Source organism: Vollenhovia emeryi, unplaced genomic scaffold (assembly GCF_000949405.1).
Source record: "Vollenhovia emeryi isolate VEMERY1.0 unplaced genomic scaffold, V.emery_V1.0 DF939141.1, whole genome shotgun sequence".
Taxonomy (NCBI): Eukaryota; Metazoa; Arthropoda; class Insecta; order Hymenoptera; family Formicidae; genus Vollenhovia; species Vollenhovia emeryi.
In genome coordinates, this window is record NW_011967225.1 from 1,142,015 (window position 1) to 1,162,307 (window position 20,293).

Here is a 20,293-nt window from a genome sequence, read left to right on the forward strand (position 1 = left end):
ATAGGCGCTACTTCGCGAGACAATTGTCGCGACTTGACGGAGCTACGAATCGCGCAGGCGTGGAGGCAGCTCGTCGAGGGTATCTGCGAGGAGTTTTCTAAGGCGCCGCGACTGAGTTCTGGAGACGTCGCGAAAATTGGACGTGGAAGGCCTCGGGAAATCGTCCAAGTTCATCGGGAGAGTGCGTACATTCCGATAAGGAAAAGTGAAAGCTCCGACGGGCGCCTCACGACGATTCTCGAAGAATTGTCAAAACGATCATTACGAGTGTACACGTTTCGGCGACAGGTAAAGCGAGAGTTGCGATTCGAGAAGGGGTCGAGATTATTAGGACATTTGTGTATCTCGACAAGGTCGCTCGTCGGGCCGCAGTTACGAAAATTTATATTCCGATCTACTACATCCGATCTTAAATCACACATATATATATACACTTTATATATATATATATATACAAGTAATGAGTTACTTCCCAACTAATATATATGATCTTAACTTGGTTACTTTCTCTTCATCTGTAAAGACCTGTGTCCACTATGCTAGGACTTTGTCCAAGTTCTAGTTTCGAGAAATGTGTAGCCAATCAACCAGCAGCTGTTCCATAAAAGCTGCAAGGTGATTGGCTACGCATTTCTCGGAACTAGAACTTGGACACAGCTCTTGGATCGTGGACACAGGGCTTGACTGTAACTTAACTCAGGGTTGGGTTGTAAATTTTGTGTGTTGCAATACACAAAGATTTTCAATAATTGAAACGCTATTGCAACGGCATATTCCTGAGACTAAATCAAGTAAAAAAAGTACTGCTTTTCCCTCCGACAAACAGTTATCAAGATATCGTAAGCTAAACATTGAAAAAAAGTTATAAATTTTCTCTCGAATATCCCCAAAAGTATTGGGCAAATCAAAGAAATGTTTCAGACAAAAGTTCATATTAGTAGAATAGGATAGTATAATAAATAATAGGGGGTTCCATTGTTTGAAACGTTTTTCCGCATCTTTTATATTTTTGCAGATATTTGCGTGGATCATTTAAAATGCGACACCCTGTACATCAATCCACGTTAAGCCAAAAGTATGAAAATTTAAATTCTGCTCAATCATCTTCAGTCACGAATGTCGTATTATATTCAGAGACGTACCACTTTATTTTATATATATTTCCAGTCAGCAAAATGTTAGCAGATTCGTCAGGAACCCACGCCAAAACCATTGTCATCTGTGCCCGCACTTGGCCTTTGTTTCGGCGGAAATCAAGCGGGTCCATTTGCATGAGCAGATTTTGTCTCCAAGTATTTCTGCTGATACGCTGGCAACATATCGAAAATATACGAGTTCTTGTATGCGATCTGCAGTCTCTGCCTTCAAAATTCGCAGTTGACATTCGACGAAATCAGTTCTGACCGATTTGGCGGTCTGGGTTTGTAGTTTCGCGTGTAACATTTTTATTTATTAACAACAAGTATTCCCGGCAGTGCGAAATCTCCCATTGAGCTTCTCACCGCGCTGGAGGAGCACGCGAGACCAGGAACAAGTGCGCGAGAGGCGACAAAAGAAAAGAAAAGCAGAATGAACGGAATGGCGTGAGCAGCGGCGGTGAGCGAGGGAGGAGGAGGAGGAGGAGGAGGGACGAACGATCCGGGTACAAGTGGTACAACCCCCACGGGACGAAGGAAGGCGATCTCGGTGGCGGGTGACGACGGTGTCGTGCCGCTGATCGCCGGTGGAGTCTTTCAGTTTCTTTTGGACCGCCGCGAGCGCGCGGAGGCAGCGGACGCGGTCGACGTGATGCGCGTGTGAAAGTTCGCCGTTTGTGCACATCCTCCACGGCGCGGATACGGAGATGAGCGGCAGAAGGATGTGAGAGCGGGGGAGAGGGGAGGACGGAAAGAGGTAGACGTGTATAATTACGCGATGCGCGGCGAACGTGGAGAAAAGAAAAAGGGAAGAAAAGTAACCGACGTACGACGATCTGTTTACTGGACGCACGGATCCTCCTTCCCTCCTTGCGCGTATCTCGCGCGAGCGCCGCGCGCGCGCGCGCGCAACGGCAATTTAAAGGGAGAAAACGCGCCTTCCGTCTAACGATCACGCGACTTTGTTACTCGCGAGCGATCTCTCCTCTCCGCACGCTATTGTCGCACCGCGAGCGTTACTTAACCCGCGATGGCATAAGTCATCGTCACTTTCTTTCCTCGTGCGCACCAAGGCACCGTCGGATCCCGCGCGGGTATACACGTTGGCGTGTCGCAATCGGCACGTCGCTCCCTCGTTCTCCAAGTAACAGCGATCCGGATCTGTATCGCGCCCTACCGAACCACCGCTTGAAAACGAAAGTGCCGGCTCGAGTCGTCGGCACTTCGCTTCACGGCGGATTACATGGGGTATTTGAATCGCGCCGCGACTCTTTCCAGCGAGAAATGACTCGTCGACCGATGTCGAAACGACGGCGAATTGGACGGTGTCGATGGTCGACTCGACATTGCCGCGACGAGTCCTTTCTCACTGGGTTTCCTACCGCTCGATCGCGGTCGCGCGAACCCGCAGCTTCCGCAAGATCGCCGGGGTCGATCGCGATCGACCTGAGAGATGCCACCGCTTACGGGTCGCCGTATATACCGTAAACGGATGATGCGGCGATTCCGCCGGCGGATCCGCGCGGAGAAACTTTCGACGACCGCGAAAGCGGTCGTAAGGATTTCTCGGGGGGCCGGAGGCTCTCCCGGTCGAGACCGAGACCGAGGCGAGGCGGTGGCGTGGCCGGCGACGATCCTTTTTCCCGTCGACGGCCCTGAATGAGTGCGAGTGAAAGTCCGCGAGTCAAATATTTTTTCGCGGTTCGTTCCGCGGCCCCGCTCGGCGGTTGGTGCGTGAGTATCTGCCCTCCGCGCGCGCGTATATGTAACACCGCGCCGTGGAAAGGCCTCTCGTGGCTCTGCCGCAGAGGAGAAAATATGCTAAGGTCCCCTCGCGCGCTCTGTTTCTGCCGCGTCGACGACGCTCGTCAACGCGGCCGCGACATCGCGAAGATCGCACTCTCTGGCCCGTATCCTGAATCCCCTTTTTATCGATAGAAGAGGATTCGGAATATGGGGCGTTGTTTCTTCGCGTACTCGATGTTATCTCTTCCCGTACTTGCTGCCGCGACTGCAGGAGGCACTCGTGACTCGAGTTTGGTAGCGTCCCTGTTATCAGAGTCTGGTTAAAGCCAAGAGCTGTGGCCTAGCTCGAAGAAATGTGTAGCCAATCAACTTGCAGCTTTTCCGTGTTGCCAGAAGTGGAAGGACCGATCGAAAGTTGACCAGACTCTGATTAAACGGACTCTAGAGTTCGGAAGGGGCCTCGCTGCGCTTATCGCTCCCCAGGCAGCACGTGGTGGTTCGTATACGTTTTAGACTGCGTTTGGAAATATCACCCGATCGTGTTCCAGCGTATCATTTTATCCTTGTTGCTCACTGGGTGTTAAACAAGGATAAAATGATATATTCGGGCACTCGAATGATGTTTCCGAGCGCAACCCTGCGTTCGCTTCTTAAATGTGTCTAATACTTCATAAACGTCGAGGAAACGAACAAAAAGACCACCATGTTCTACTTGGACCTACTCTCTCTCAAAATCAATCAAGTGGAGCATCGTTGAAAAACAGCAAATAGTCACTGATCACAGTTATTACAAATCGTAGACATATTAACCGTAGACTACTTATGCGGCAGTGGTGCCGTAAGTGGGGGCATCCGAGCTCCTGAGGGAAAAGGATAGTATCCAGATAGCACAGTAAATTCGCAAAGTATCCTTCAGTTGCTACTGTGTCTATTGTATTAGGTGCGACAGCAAACCGTTTGCTGTGCTTTATAAATTTATAGTTATACCAGTAAAATATTTTTAGCTGATCACAGGATTAGCTACGGTGGCGAAAATTTTTTTCCACTGTACGGTTCGATTACGAATCTTGCAACTTTTCTGCCTTTCTGAACTGTAATTCTTCAGGAATTCATAGAAGAATGCAATAAGAACGATTGGGGAAGAGTTACATGTACCATGAACTTTCGACGAATACTTTAAGACGAACTGATTCCCGCCGATTCTTCAAGAACTCTTCAAGCTCGTATCAGACTACGGATTGAGATTAAGATTAGATTGAAATTTGACCAATTAAAGTAAAGTTTACTAGTACCAAGTTTAATGAATTTTATTATTATATTACTGGTCAAACCTCACTCTAATCTCAATCTCAATTCGTAGTCTGACAGGCGCTTCAGACATTCAGTTTTCCAATTCCGCAGGTATTCTTTAAAATGAATTCTTTATGAACTTGCGTTCACCTTTGTGCTGTCTGGGTATGCAATTATTTGGGTGTCTATCTTTCTCTAGTGGGCATGAGTCACGAGAATCAGAGAAAGATAGGCCACCCAAATAAATTTATACTATCCTTTTTGCCTCGGGCGGATGCCAACAGTCTCGTAAATAGTCTATAGAAAATATATCTACGTTACAAGTATAGAGGAAAGTCTTCTATTATGAGATAGCAGGTTTTTAACACCCAAATTCAATTACAAATATTTTTTTGCAACGATTACACGATCTAACAATGAATTTTCCACCAAACAGATTTCGCTCCGAGGGCAATAAATTCATGGTGGAATCAACTGATGATGCCTATTAATTTAACGGAAACCCCACTATCCCACATTAGGATCCTATCTCATAACAGGGGACTTTCCTCTTACCGCTACGAGATCGCAGTGATGTACTTACAACTGCGGTCAGTTACAATCCCCTGATTGGCTTTAAGAGAGTAGACGTGCGAAAACGTATTCTCGTAAACCGGCTTGAACGTACCGACAACGTTCACGCGTAGACAATTAATAATCGCCGTCCTCGCCTTCTCCGCTTTTCGCTCGGCGCGACTTACGACACTTACATAAAAGATTATGTAAAAGATTATACGCGACCCGTTACGCGACGCGTATACTCGCAGAAAGTAATTTTAATTTAGAAGCAAGAAACGGTATCGAATCGCCGGGCCGTCGGTCCGAGTCGACGAACTTGTGGGAGGAATTTGTGAAAGTAATCGCGCGTTCGCGCGGAGATAATTCGAATCTGTCCGCCGGCAATTGCCAGCGGTCGATTTACGCGGGGAGGGTTCCCCTTGCCACGCGAGGCTTTTATTAACGTTTACGCGCGATGTTTCAGGGTGCACGCTGTTAACGCGTAAACATTGGCGAACGCGCCCCGCTGACGTGAAAGTGGCCGGTGGCTGCCGGTCGTCTGGCCGCCGACGATGGAATGCACGACGACCGGGTGCCCCAGCGTGCACGTTGATCCGCGTATCCTGGGTAATTATACACATATGGACACACACACACACACACTCTCTCTCTCTCTTTCTCTTTCTCGGGGGTAGCTAGAAAGAAAAAGACCGATCAAAAGTTGCAGGCTCTGTTGACCAGCGGCTCGATCACGAACCTTTTCCTCTAGCGCGAACTCGTGAAAGGTGAAAAATTTTTATTGAATTCGTCAACGAGATTTGTCACTTGTCACGACTTCACGCTGGAGGAAGAGATGCGTGATCGAACCCACGCTGAAAAAAAAATTTTTTTTGCCACCGTAGCTACCCAGATAGCACAGTGAATTCGCGAAGTATTCCTCAAGTTTTCCGCCTTTTCGATTTGTAATTCTGCAGAAGTTCATAGAAGAGTACAATAGGAATGATTGGGGAAGTTACATGCATCATAATGAACTTGTGACGAATACTTCAAGACGAACTTATTGCGGCCGATTCTTCAAGAGTTCTTCAGATGTTCAGTTTTCATAATTCCGCAGGTATTCTTCCAAATGAATTCTCTATGAGCTTACGTTCACCTTTGTGCTACGTGAGTAATCATGGTTTGTTAAAACTATTTCGTTGCCATAATTAAAAAATTTTTAAGCACAGAATATTTCGCTATCACAGCCGAATATTAGCTGTTCATATTTTACAACCGAAATTAATTAGTTACCACATCAGTTTTTACCCAGATAGCCAATCTGTCAGAACGGATTTCGTCACACGCCCACTACAAATTTTGAAGGCACAGAAAGACTGCAGATTACACGCAGGAACTGATGTATTCGATATGTTGCCAGCATTTCGGCAGAAATGCAACAAAGTCTGCTCACATAACTGGACCCGCTCGGTTTCTGCCGATAATCTGCCGATTGTCTACTGTGCGTATGTTTTACAGACTCTGTTGCCAAAAGATAAAGCTAAATGCGGACACAGATGGCTGTGGTTTTGGTGTGGGTTTCTGATGAATCTGCTGCCCATCTAATGTCAATCTGCTAACATTTTGCTGACTGTGTAGCTACGGCAATTACATTTTCTTTCCCGCGCAGACTCTGGTTAGACAGACTCCAGAGTTTGGAAGAGGCCTCGCTGCGCTCTTATCGTTTGGCTGCGAAATAACGGACGTTGATCCGCGAACGACCAAGCGATTCACCGACGACGGAGTCGAGGGTGTCGCGGCTGAGACGAGAAAAGAGAAAAAATGAAGCGGAGTGCCGGGCGGGTAGCTGGGTGTCGTGTAACGCGGCGGGCGACGCGCGCGAATGGAATTTAACGCCAAGGAGCACAAAGGGCGCTTTCCAATACTCAAGCTGACCTAATTCGAAAGCGGGCTATTCTCGCACATCCGCTTTCTCTTCTCCTCGTACGTCACGTTGACGAAATTTGACACGCGCCGCGAGGCGAGGAGCCGCGCTCGCCTCGTGCCGCGGGTACCGATTACGTTCCTCCGCGCCGGCGAAGGAAAACGGATGACGCTCGCAATCGGGAACAACGTGAGCGCGAAGAAAGAGGACGACGATGACCTCCATTAGCGCTCGCTCGTTCGACACGTCCCGAATAACGTAATAGGCGCTTCGCGTCGGCCGATTTCTTACGTGAACACAACGTGAATGTGAAAGCGACCTTGAAACGTGGATCATCCGTCGCACGCGCGCGTTCGATAAGATCGTCTGGTGAAATACTGTATCTTTATATGCATGCGCGCATACACGCGTGAGGCAAGCCGGAGCGCGAATTCGTTTTCGATAAAGAGGCGGGAGAGACCGATGTATCGCTATGACCCGCAGGAGGCCACGAGACTTCGTCGACGACGAGAGGGCAGCTGATCGAGCATGCAGCGATGGCTACTGGCCTTGGACGAGCCTGCGTCCGATCCGTGCGGTAGCGTCCGAATGCCACCGAGTGCCGTCGGGGGATGCGTCCGAGTGCCGGCGTAGCGAGCAGGCGAGCGGCGGCCCCGCGCGATCCCGGAACCAGGAGTCGGATCGATCCCGAGGGCGCGGAGGCCGACAGGCGCGTTTACGCCGCCTCACCTACGATCGAGCCCGCGTACGAGATCGAATGGTAGGACTCCCGAGCCATTGCGGTCTCGGGCTCCTCAGGGTTCCCGAAAGACGAACAAAGCATTAGATCCAGTTTCATCAACGTCGTTTAACTTTAAGCTTAGCTTAATTCGTTCTTTGTATCTTTTCAACTGTTACTTTAGAAAGAGGCAAACATGAATTAAACTTGTAAGATTAAAGCTAAGCGACGTTTGTGAAACTGACCCTTCGGTCCGGTTAACTTTGATCTTAGTTTAATTCACGTTTGTCTCTTTCTAGAGTAACAGTTGGAAAGAGACAAAGAATGAATTAAGCTAAGCTTAAAGTTAAGCGACGTTGGTGAAACCTTTAGTCGTTATATTTGTGAACGATAATTATTTTCTTAAGTAGCTAGTAATTAAATAACAGACCGGTAACATTATTCGATCAGAACTGGCGATAATTTAATTAAGAAGAAGTTTATTGCGAAAGATATTACCTTCCTCAATATAAGGAAGGTTCGGGTTCAAACCCTGGCTAAAGTAATATTTTTCGCAATAATTTAAATGTCTTCCAATTAAATTATTACCGACTCTGGTCGAATAATATTAGGTACTTGTTATTTGTTATATTCGTGAGAGGTGTGTCGCATTTTCGCTAGTTTCTTCCAAGAGGAGATTGTAGAATTGAAATACGAGAGCAAGATGAAGAAATTCCTTCTCAGACGGAAGAGATACCTTCACAGCCGGACGATGGTTTTCTCGAGTCGTCAAAACTTACTCTCTAAAAGCCAATCGGTGGATTATCACTGAAAACAGCGATTAGTCACTAATTCACATTATTATATTCACAACTGTGAATCAGTGAGTATTCATTGTTTTCAGCGGTAATCCATTGATATTGACTTTTAGAGAGTACGTCTGAAAATTGTGTTTTATTCGCGAGACTACGCGAGAGAAGTGCGAACATACTTTTCGGCCTAATGTAGTAAAACTACTTATCGATATATTTCTTATTGCACGTTGACTGTTGTGTTCAACGGGGTATAATTTTCTAGGATAAGGTCGGACTTGGCGGACATTGAAATCTCGAAGTTCGTGAGCGGCATCGCGGGCGGCAAGTCGACGGCGTCGCGCAATAATCCACGAAGATGTTACAGAACGTCGACGAGCTCCGGCTACTCGAGCCACTCGCCACCGCTGTCAGCCGGCTCGTACTCCTATTACGCGTCAGCGTCGACGAAGGATCCGCCGTACGGCGGCCTGGCGGTGATTCACGAGAGCGAGGCGATACCGCGGCCTATCTGGCCCTCCATCGTCTATCGCCACGCCGAAGATCACGGTGGCGATTACGAAGGTAACGGCGAAGACGAGCGCTCGGAATGATTCCGTTCCGGCTCACCTTCATTAGCTGCGTTCGACACAAATCCGAGGACCCGGAGTGCTCTTCTTCCCTTTCTGTCTCATTCTTCTTTCCGCTGCCCCGATGAAAATTTTCCTTCAGAATTTTTATACGAATCGGTACCTTTTCAGAAATACTGAGAGAGTCCACTTCTTTTCTTGGAAGTTTTCATATATGTGAACATTCTGAGATATAAATGTAAGAAATTATTGAACGAGAAATTTCGGAATATTTGAGAATTCATGAGAAAGGCCATTCATAACGGGAGGTCTTTTCAACAGGAATTTATACGTGTCGGGTATGCGGTTGCACGTATAACTATTCGCCGCCGCCGACGACGACGTCGACATCATCACCGTCGAGAGCGCGCGAGGTGCTGCTCGAATTATCCCGAACTCTCAACTCTGTGATAGACGGCGACGTCACGGCGCCGCCGGAGGAGATCTTGCGCGATATCTCGCGCATCGTTTCCCTGGAGATCGGCGCGAGGAACGACAACGTGTACGAGTACGTCTGCCCATCCTGGGCGTTCAACGATAAGAATCCTCCATGGCCGAGCTGCGCGAAGAACGTGCCATCGAGGGTGAATCCAATTAACTCGAAACTCTACGTCGGCCCTCGTTGCCTCTACGGGTACAATCCGGTGCGGTCCGCGCTCAAGAGCGACAGGACGGCGAGACGCGAAGGCGACAGCGAAACGAAAGAGCGCTCCGGCCTCGCGAGAAAGAAACCTTGCGAAACCGAGTCCAAGTATTCGACGGTGAGTACACGCCCGCGCTTGACCTGATTAGCGATTGGCTATTTGAAAGGGCAGACTCTTCGGATTTACGTTGCCCGATTGATTGTGCTCCAATTGACACACGAGCGTGCGTGCTTGTAGCTACATGGTGGAACGTTGTTCTAGCAGCTGGAGTACAGCGACGTCGGGTCGTCCACCGAAGAAACGATCGCCTCGTCGTGCGCGAACGGCTGGAATCGTCGCTTGGCCGTCCGTGGCCTGGGAGAGGACTTCGACTTCACGCTCGACGTGACGCAGGCCGAGCGTTTAGGCCGCATGATCGCGAGAGCGAAACGGAAACGGCAATGGTGCAGAGCCCTGACCACTCTCTTCGGTTTAGCTTTCTTCGTGTTGAGCGTCGTGGTCGTCTCGTTATCCGTAACGAGGGGTCGCAAGGTGTTTGGAAGCATGTAAGAGTTCGGGAGGAAGGAACTTATCCGCGTTCTAACGTTCGTCCAAGGGTACTCACTCATGGAACTGATACGTCTGGTGTCTACTTTTATCAAACGTAGATTAACTTTAATCTCGTTTCTCTACTTACCTTGTATCTTGTTCTAATGCCGGTTTCTACCAGCTCGGATGAACTTTAATCTCGGTTTAACTCACTTTAGAGTAAGGTGACCAAATGCGGATGAAAAATTTGATGAGTCGCTAATAAGCGACATTTTAAAGAAATTTACTTCAATTTTGCTATTTTGTATAGTAACAACTTTATACTATATTGTTGATATCATCCCAGTAAGAAACGATTCGTCAAAACGACGTTGAATCGACATCGATCGACGAGCCATTTCTCGCTGGGATAAAAGGCATCGACGTGTTTTCATGTCGCTTCTTAGCGACTCCTCAAATTGTCGATCCGAATTTGGTCACCTTACCCTACATCTTTCTCTGGTTTTAAAAATTAGAAAAAGAAGCAATTTAAGCCGAGACTAAAGTTGATCTGCAGTGGTAGAAACGGGCATTATTCTAACAATTAGAGATATCGAAAGATAAAGAGCAAGTTAAATTTTAAGCGATTAAAGTTAATCTATTGAAATGGACATAAAACGCACTAAGCGCTCCGACACTTGTTCTTACCACAAGTATCTTGCGACGCAGATACTCTCTCGTTTCATAATATATCCCTTTCAGTACCTTATAGTATATATACGTATATATGTATGTTTAATGTGGAATCCATGGAAGATCCTGCAATCACGACATATGGCTGTGACCATGTTCTTTTGCATGCGTATTGCACCGCGTAACGCATCACGATCGTGTTAGATATGGGTAGATTAGACTTCTTGCGGAGGCAGGCGCGAATAACGTTACCAGTCGATTGACGTCGCGCGGCAAAAAAAAACGGGTATCTACGTAGAACTACAGGGGGGACTTCGGCCGAACTCCGAGTAACTTAATTCGGCGATCAGTTCAACTGGCAGAATTGTTCAAATTGCATAATACCCTGATGTAATCCTTTTCTATTCATTAAGCAACAAAAGAATAACATAATTACACCCGCGTTGACAAAGTATCGCTTGATGAATTAATTAGCGGCTGATTCAACCGGCAAAATTACTGGCTGAAATTTCTGAATTAAAAGTTCTGATCTGATCTTGTGTTCTATATTTTCTATTAACGGTTTTGATTTTTTTCCAGCTTTAAGAATTCCAGCTAGGAAAAGATAAAAAGGAATCGCAAATAGTGCAAGTGATCGTTGAATTAAAACAAGACTTCACTTTGTAAAAGTCTTTATGAATCAGCGTAATCTGTCCAGATAGCATAGAGAGATTCTGCCGAAAGACAAGAAACGTATTCCTTTTGAACTTTTAAAAGTATTTTTAGAATAAAAATACGATGGAGAAAGAATTTATTTCATAATTCGGGAATTAAAAAAATGGATTAGAAAAAGAATTTAGTTCATAATTCGGGAATTTAAAGAGAATTCCTGAATTATAAAGTAAATTCCTTTTCCAATCCATTTTCTATTTTAAAATTCTTTTAAAATTCCTGAATTATGACATGAATTCTTTTTCTGATCTAAAATATTTTTCCATTTTCTGTTCTAAAAGTATTTTCAAAAGTTCAACAGAAAAATTCGTTTCATGTCACCAATTTCGAGTTCTCTTCCGGATATAAAAGGAATTCATTCTACAAGAATTCACATCGAAAAGGAATTCTTTTGCAGTTTATTTCGAGCGGATTACGCTAATTGATAAAAAACATTTCTAAGTGGATTCTTTTTGAGCTCGTAACGATCACTATTTGAGCATTCAAGTAAAACTCTAAGACTCCAGAAGAGTTCCCTTTACATACGAAAAAGGAATTAAAAACCGGCGACGTAAAGTGAAAATTCTTTTGAAAAGAATTCATTTCGCAATTAAAAAGGAATTTTAATTTCTCTCCCGAGAAGTAAATCGAGGTTAAAATGAATCCTCGGTGGAAACGACAAAATATACAATTCTCCACGTTAACGGAACGCAATAAGCGTTGCTCGTCGAGCTAATCGCCGATCAAGCCTAGCCGCGCGAGTTCAACTGAGGCCGCCCCAAGACTAGCTAGTAACCTGCGCGCGCCAATTTGACACTAGTCCGACCCTAGTCGCGCACGGCGCGGCGCTAGCGAACGAGAGAGAGAGAGAGAGAGAGAGAGAGAGAGAGAGAGAGAGAGAGAAAAGCCGTATAACGGATGTGTCGTGTATACGTGTGTGTGTACATCGCGCGAGTGACAGATCGAGCGTACCGTCGAGGGGACGAGAAACGTTAGAACCCGAAGGGGCGAGTCGACGTAGCGCTTATCTCCAGCAGTGATCTCCAGGTCGACCACCTCTCGTAGCCGACGTAGTTGCCGCACTCGGGGAATCCCAATTCTCCCACCCGCGTTCTCGTCCAGGTTATGCTCGTATCGATCTCTCCCACGCTCGCCCGATCGCCGTCCCGTGGAGGCTCGATATAACGTCGCTTCTCCGCCTCTTCACCGAGGTAAGAATCATGCTCTCCGCGAGTTTCCCCGGATGCGAGCACGGTACGGCGGACGCGACGACGAGCAAGTGGGGAAAGCGATTCGGCCGTGCTGGTCGCTCCGGGGACGGACATCCGTCATTGTTGTCTCTCCAGAAAAGAAAAAACTGTTTTCTCTGTGTAATTTTAGATCGTAAAGATAAGTTAGATACAGAATGGTGTGCGTGCCATGCTTCGCGGTTCCTATAATCCTAATAATATGGAGGTTCCTCATACAACCGTTGCTCATCAAGTGGTGGCCGTTGAGGAATAAGGGACAGGAGGCCAAGGGGGATCAGCCGTGTCCGGAATTGATAAAGGAATGCAAAAACGGGACGTGCACCCTGTCGTGGAAAGATAAGGGTGACACGGTAAAGAAGAGCGAGTGAGGGGAAACGGCTCGTCGCCCCGGGCACGCCGGTTTGCTCAACCGACATGGATTACTTCGACACTTACGTTTTGTTGTACAATCAAAAGTTTGTATTTTGAATATATTCTATTAACACGACGCTGCGAGCCGCGCAGGACACCGAGATCCGGTCTATATACGATTTGACTAATCTCTCATCTCGATTAATTAAACCATGTGACTGTTCGCTGTACATGGCGTTCGGCATCGACGCGTTTAGAACGTGTTAAATCGTATAAAGATTAGTTGTGTGGTTCGTAAGGTCTCTTTTTGTTACACGTAAGTACGCGCACATGATAAATTTGTTAAACGGAACGCAATTATTTTATGTATGATAGAGTAAATATATAATATACATAAATTTTCCCCTATGCGTTACATTTTAACATTTTAATGATCTAACACGTAGGTTGGAGCAAAAGAGATTCTAGGAAATGTGCGCGAGTCTAGAAATTTAAACGACATTCGTATCGATTTCTTTATAAACATAGTTCATTAGACAGTCGTGTTGCCAATGTTTGTACGAACACCGAAGTTTGGACCGTTAATATATGACATTAAACATACAATCTATTGCTTTAACACATACATGTATACATATATATAAAACAATATCGTAGTTTATTTAAATTTGGACTTAAGTTGCTCTTCATTTGTTGCACCAGTTGATTTATGTGAACGGCAACCATAGGAAAAGAATAATTCTACAATCTAATTGATTTACAGAGGTATGTGCTGATCATGGACATAATATATCTAGACAGTGTTTGCCTTTATGCTCGGTTTAGATATATTATGCCTATGGTGCTGATTAATAAAAACGTCCACAAAGATAAATTGTAAATTTAACGGTATATTAAATAATCGTTAAAATATTTATATAAAAACTGTCGAAACAGTCGATGTTCACCTCGTCAATAATTCACGGATTCATCGGTTAATGGTTACGAATGTTACGCTACATTTATCCATAATAATTCTTATTATTATGGATAAAGCATTATTTCGTCGGCGATTGACTTAAATCTATAGGAACTTGGAAAAATTTAGTCTGAAAAGTACACTTAATAGATATGACAGATAAGCAAATCGTACATATATTACAAAACCTTGATACATTTTTTTAAATAAAGAAAATAAGCGTAGATACATTAATATTGCAACATAAACTTTTGTTTTGTTCGCTTTTCTAAGACATTTCTCTCTCTCTCTGCGTAAACATTACAACATAAAGTAAAAAAATTCTTAGCTTAGCAGTTTTGATGAGCTTAATGAGCCAGTAGTTTTGACGAATGTTACAAAAGATCCTTGAATTATTCATAATAAGAATTGCCTGAGTTGTTGCCAAAATACCTGAGTTATTTATGAAATACCTGAGTTAATATTTATTCGATACTCAAAAGTTCAATCTCATATACCAGATTGGCAAAAGGAGGAATGTCGGGTGGACAGCCACGAGCTCCATATCTGCAAGGAAAACACGACGCTATTAAATTCACAAAATAACGTGACAGACATCCTATTTAAATAAAGTGATTGAAAGCAATTATTAAGATGGCTTTTTCCATTAAAATATAGAAATGTGAAACGAATTGGAATGAGCACGAGCAAGCGGCGTAAGCGGGAGTACCGTACGTACCCCATACTCGATGGTACTCCAAGAAAACGCTTTCCACCAACTCTCATATTAATTATTCCTTCCTCCACACCGGGGAGCAGATGCCTTTCACCGATTTTGAATTTGATGCCTTCTCCTGTTTTGCACTTATCGACTTTTCTTAACTTCTCGGTCCAATCGTTCCCACACACGACCCAAGCCTTATAATAAATTACGGCAACTTTGCCCGGTAACGCGACTTCTCCGGTGCCGTCTTCTAAATCTAATATTTTCAGACATTTACACAGACTGACTTTCTCGTCATCACTGTTACAACTTTGATCTTTCTGTGTCTCATTACTTTTCTTCTTGTTCATTTTACGTCTCTTCTTTTCTGGTATTTCTTCCTGCTCTTGTCCTCGAGATCTTATTTCCTGCATCGTCGAGCTATTACTTTGACCTCCGTTCTGACTATTATTGCACGATGTACGTGTATTGTTAGTGACATTGCTCTCAGCCTCACTATTACGAAGTGCTCCTGCTTTTTGTATATTTTCGCGACTCTTTATTACCTTTGATATCTGTTTCACAACTTTTGAATGAACTTTCAACCTCGGTTGTCTCTGTTCGAGGTCCTTTTCTACGACTGACGCGTCTGGTGGCTTGGAATCGCGTACAAACCACTGACCGTTTTCCCACGATGTTATTTCCATTGCCTGAAGAGATCTTATTGCATATTCTGCATAATTTTTTTCTTCTAGCGATACTCCTGTCTTACTCCGTATCGGTGCCACAACCTGTATCAATTGCGCAGTTAAGAGATCTTCCCAGTCTACTTCGGTTGGTGAATCATCTAAATAATATCCCAATAGGTGTACAATGCCTGCGCCTTTACAGGTAAATGTCAGAGCAGTTTTTTGGCGGATATTTATATTGAGCGGTACTTGCCACACGCTTTTCTTGTCTAAAGTGCAAATCAGACGATATGTCAGCATACTGTCAAAACTCGCCATTACTTGTATCGGTCCGTCATCTGCGAAAAAAAAGACAATAAGAATTTTTCCAGGCAAATATTGTCCCGCGAGGGACATCCTTTATGCCGGGATTACGATGAACTTAACATAACGGGACGCGACGGGACGTGAAGTGACGTGAAGTGAACTTAACGTTAAGGTATTTTGTGAAATTACGATCGCCGTAACGTGTCGTAAAACAGCGTGCATTGACAGCGTTGATTTGACAGCGTTGGTAATTCAAAATGAATTCTGCTGTGAGGCATTATCGTAATCAGCCGCATATAAAAACAATGTGTTTAGGTTTTACGTTACGTAACGTCCCGTCGCGTCCCGTTACGTTAAGTTCATCGTAATCCCGGCATTACAGTCCGCGATAATAAACAAGACAACAAACACAGCGCATTTATTCTGACCTACAGCATTACAATGCGCTTGTTCAATATTACAATGCGCGCCACGTCATCATGGACTTATAAATACAATGGACTGCGTATCTCCGTTAGAAAAGGTCTCCGTCAAGACCGAAAGAGGCGCAGAATGCGCTCCTTCACAGACCCATGCCTTTATCTTTCTTTCGATTTACCCTAACGCAAACTTTTTCGACAATTTCGTTATTTAGCGTAATATTAGATTCGCGTGCTCAACCTTTGGACTGCCTTTGGTATTTTTTTCTTTTCATTAAAATAGCGTTCTTTCTTTCCCTAGAATTGTGCATATAAACATTGCGCAAAAATAACATAGAATTGCGAGATTTGTCAAGAGCCACAAAAGTGGCTTTTCCGGCGGTCTAAAGGTTCCCTTCAAACGCTGAAACGAGAAGTTTTCGTTAACGGGAAAATGTGCGGGTCGAGGGTCAATAACCTTTACGAGGTCATTGATTGGATAGGACCCTGCCATTACAAATCGCTCGTACTCGCACAGAGCTACGCGTCACCACCCCATACATCCGTGCTTCTTTCTTTCGGTTTGATGGAAACTTTCTCGACAATTTCGTTACTTAGCGTATACTCGGAAAAAATTCCTATTGAATTCGCGCGCTTAAGCTCGCACAAGCGATTCATCCAGCACTTGCGCTTATTGTTTCGCACGCTGAATCTAGAATTGTCTCGCGCGAGAGATCCCTGGGGGACATCTCTCCGTAGGATCACCCGAATTCTCTTCCCTATCTGCTTTCCCGTTTTGCGGAGGGGGAGCATCGCTGCTCCCACTGCTCGAATAAAGGCAAACTCTCGGTCTCGATATATCATGCCTATGGGCATTTCTGTCCAGGGGCCCGATTCCTGAATTCATTCGAAGAAGAAACGTATACGAAAATTCTGCACTGACAGAAAAGTTGAAAGTCGATTGGTTAGAGCCATGCGAATAGCCAACCAACTTGCGACTTTTCTGTAAGAGCAGAATTCTCGCATACGTTTCTCCTTCGAATAAATTCAAGAATCGAGCCCCAGACTTTTACTACAGGGACTCTATACGGGGCTATGTAAAATTGGCGGCGTGAATGCGCAGCTCACGTATTGGTCCATGTGGCGTCGCGCCACGTGTACGGCCAGTCTATCTTCGTCACTCACTGTATGTCGAACAAAGATAGAAGACGCTTTTAGCGCTGAAAGCGCGCTCCCCGAGCGCACCTATAAGCGCTGGTCTACAATAAGTGGAGTAAGCGTGGAGTAAGGAGTAAGTCCCAGTCTACAATAGAGATTTAAGCCCTAAGCCTTAAGAAATTGACTAATCACAGTCGCGCATTCTACTCATACTTGACCGTGATTGGCCAATTTCTTAAAGCTTAGGGCTTAAATCATCTATTGTAGACTGGGACTAAGGGAGAACCCTAACTTCTAGCTTTTGGTGTAAGAAAGCTGAAATACGGGCATAATTTTTAAAATATTTGTAACACTGATTGATGGCATTTTGATTCGCCGAGAGTAAGCCTAAGAGCTGAAGTAGGAGTAAGAAATAAAATGGATTTATTTCCTTACTTCTACTCCTTACTCCAGCTTACTCCATGTATTGTAGACCAGCCTTAATACTCCTGTATTGCTAACTCAGTAGGAGGACCGAGCGAAAACATTACGGTGCAGACGATACGCGTTTTAGCACGTTTGCGCATCGCGTCGAAAGTATCATTAATCAAGGCCAACGGTACACGATACTACCTACTGGGTTTCTTGAGGTAATAAGGAAGCGCAGTTTTCAGCCAACGGCAGACGAGACTATTTTTCCAGTAGGAAAAATTGTATTCTATCTGGAATCCTACTGGAAAAACAGTCTCGTGTGCCTTTAGATCGGGTGACTCCATGATTGAGAGGCCTAGTCTGTGTTTTGCACAGATAAAATATATATAAAATGCGCCATGAAGAATAATAACGTTCACAGAACAGGCCCCTGAATCCTGGATTGGCCCTCGCGAGCGATCCAGTGGACAAAATAGTGTCGTGTGTCGCTGACGGATATCAATCCAGTATCAACAAACGTGTTTGTCCTTGGTGTTTGTAACTCTAAAGCCCATCGCACAATGCCAGGTAACAGGCAACAGGTGTAGGGGATAGAATTTTTGACGCGTTGGATTCGTCGGAAATTTTCTGCTAGATCCAATACAACGCGCCGGAAATTCTATTCCCCGTACCTGTTGCTTGGCGTATTGTGTTGGGGCCTTCAATGGGATGCGCGATGTGGGAGATTTGGGACTCTTCGTTATCTCACCGCTATTCAGGATGTCCAAACTCGCTGAAGACAAGTGAAAGCCCTTTGGCACGTACTGTGTGTACAGCACGTTCGTCTTCAATATCATCCCTGTATAACGTAAGCAACACGGAATTAGGCGTATGATCAAGCGAGCGCTCTCATGATGGACGCTTTCCAGCAACGTGCACGCCGTTCTACCCTTTGCTGTTTGCTATTATTAAACAGGGATAAAATGATTCTCTGTGTTACACTGTCGGCTTGTCTCTAGCTGGAAAGCGCCCTATATTTAGGCGCCGCGAACGTCGCTGAACGAGACGACTTGGCTCGCGACGGATCTTATCAGCACACACTCTACAGATCAAATCTCGGAGCCTTACCCCACATCGTGTCGGCCGGCTGCTCGTACAATTCGCCGAATTAAAATGGAAGACTTAGATCGGAGAAAACGACGCGCGTCCGTACGCGACAACTCCCGCTAAGCAAGTGGTTGAAATTGCTGCGGTTCACGGACACCCCGGGCGGGACACCATCGAATCTCCCACCCATGTAAACCGGAACTTGGTTTACGTGAGGTAGGGGTTTTCGCGCGGTACCGAAAGATCTATTGACGCATGCGTCACAGATCAACCAACTTGCAAACGTGTTCGTTTCCTCTGTGTTGTAACTCGTAATGGAACGCGTGACGTGTTTTGGGACTCTTCGTAACGGCAACCTTCCATGTTCTCTTACGACGTTATCTTGTTTTACGTTATACGTTATGTATCAACACTCAAATCTGTCGATAACGTTTTGAAGGAGTCTACGAAGTCATCGCTATTAGTATATTGAAAGTCTACAGTTCGAACCATGGATTTTTCAGTACCAGCAGTTGGGACGTGACCAAAGTTTTGCCGACAGTATGCCTGAAAAAAATATAACAGAATTTGTTAATGTAATAAACGACAGTTTTGAAACTGGGGCTCGATCATGGGGATCTTTTTCTGTAACGTGAACTCGTAGAAAGCGCAAAATTTCATTAACGAATTCAACATTTGTCAATGAAAATTGTCACTTTTCACGAGCTCACGCTCGAGGAAAAGATTCACGATGGAGTCTCTCAACGGAATTCACCGTTTCGCAGTAATCTAAATAATGTACACGCACCGGCATAAATGCTGTCCCTATCCCTTGTGAGGTGCACGCATACAACTACAGGGACTCTAGTTGTGTGCGTGCACCTCACAAGGATATTAGGGACAGCATTTATGCCGGTGCGTGTACACCCCACTAAAATTAATGTTTAAATGTACAAAATGACAGATTCTGTTGGACTTCTACCGACGATCTGCTGTTAGATTATAGCAGGCAGGCTTTGCCGATGGGATACGAATTTAATCCCTCGACGCACGGTCTTCGATCGACGTCGGACTTTAGCTATTTACATTTCAATGTTCTTCATCCGTTCAATTCAGTAGCGCTCTCATCGTTCTCGTCCGAACGGCTTTCGGCTAAATTTGCGTATTCAAATTCCGAATCGTCCGAGCCGCTCACTTTCCCTCGGGAGTCTTTTCTGCAGTCAACAATAAAATAATGTAATGTCAAATCTTTACTCGATAGTCCGGGAACAAAGATAATTATAGAATACTGTAAGGAAATATACAGGGTGAGTCATTTTAATCGACGCACGCAAACATCTCTTCGTGAGCCGTTCGTTATGGATTACATATTTTAGAACGTCAGATGTTAAATATTATTTTGGTAACGTTGACGAAATGATATCCTGCTTACTGGAAAATGGCTAAATAAGAGGAGGCCGTACAATGCCGCGCACCAATGGTTGGGATATTAGATTCGCATTATTTCTCAACATCGCGCCAATATATTGTGCCACTGTGGGGTTGCGGGGCGACACGCGACGTCGTTGCGCCGTAAATAAGCGCGCTACGAGGCGTACAAAAATAAATTACGAGTTTACGCCGCGCTTCGAGATAGTCGCAAGTTTCGCTTTGGGCAATTCCGCGAATTAATCGCCGATCGGTCTAATCAGCTCTCGATCAAAGTCACCCTCCGGTCGTGACGTGCGCACGCATGGGCACACGC

General features: G+C 45.2%; 2 protein-coding genes across 4 annotated transcripts in view; one reads left to right on the forward strand and one right to left on the reverse strand.

Annotated features, from left to right (window-relative positions):
- The first annotated feature begins 7,241 nt into the window (after positions 1-7,241).
- Positions 7,242-10,148, forward strand: LOC105566998. The gene is made up of 4 exons (XM_012021487.1): positions 7,242-7,390; positions 8,405-8,703; positions 9,030-9,508; positions 9,656-10,148. Exons 1-4 carry the CDS (start codon positions 7,242-7,244, stop codon positions 9,938-9,940), a joined length of 1,212 nt encoding a protein of 403 aa, XP_011876877.1. The 3' UTR covers positions 9,941-10,148.
- Positions 10,149-13,987: 3,839 nt separating this feature from the next.
- Positions 13,988-20,293, reverse strand: part of LOC105567002 (46 kDa FK506-binding nuclear protein-like) — an 8,073-nt gene continuing 1,767 nt past the window's right edge. The window contains exons 1-6 of one of the 3 annotated variants that reach the window (XM_012021492.1): positions 19,982-20,278; positions 19,532-19,763; positions 18,592-19,116; positions 18,233-18,322; positions 14,559-15,549; positions 13,988-14,386 (exon numbers count right to left, since the gene is read on the reverse strand). In XM_012021492.1, coding sequence (XP_011876882.1) covers positions 14,305-14,386; positions 14,559-15,549; positions 18,233-18,322; positions 18,592-18,598 — 1,170 coding nt within the window. In that variant the 5' untranslated portion in view covers positions 18,599-19,116; positions 19,532-19,763; positions 19,982-20,278 and the 3' untranslated portion in view covers positions 13,988-14,304. Of the gene's footprint in view, positions 14,387-14,558; positions 15,550-15,945; positions 16,842-18,232; positions 18,323-18,591; positions 19,117-19,531; positions 19,764-19,981; positions 20,279-20,293 lie in introns of those variants that run through there. The other 2 variants (XM_012021491.1, XM_012021493.1) reach the window with 2 other exon arrangements.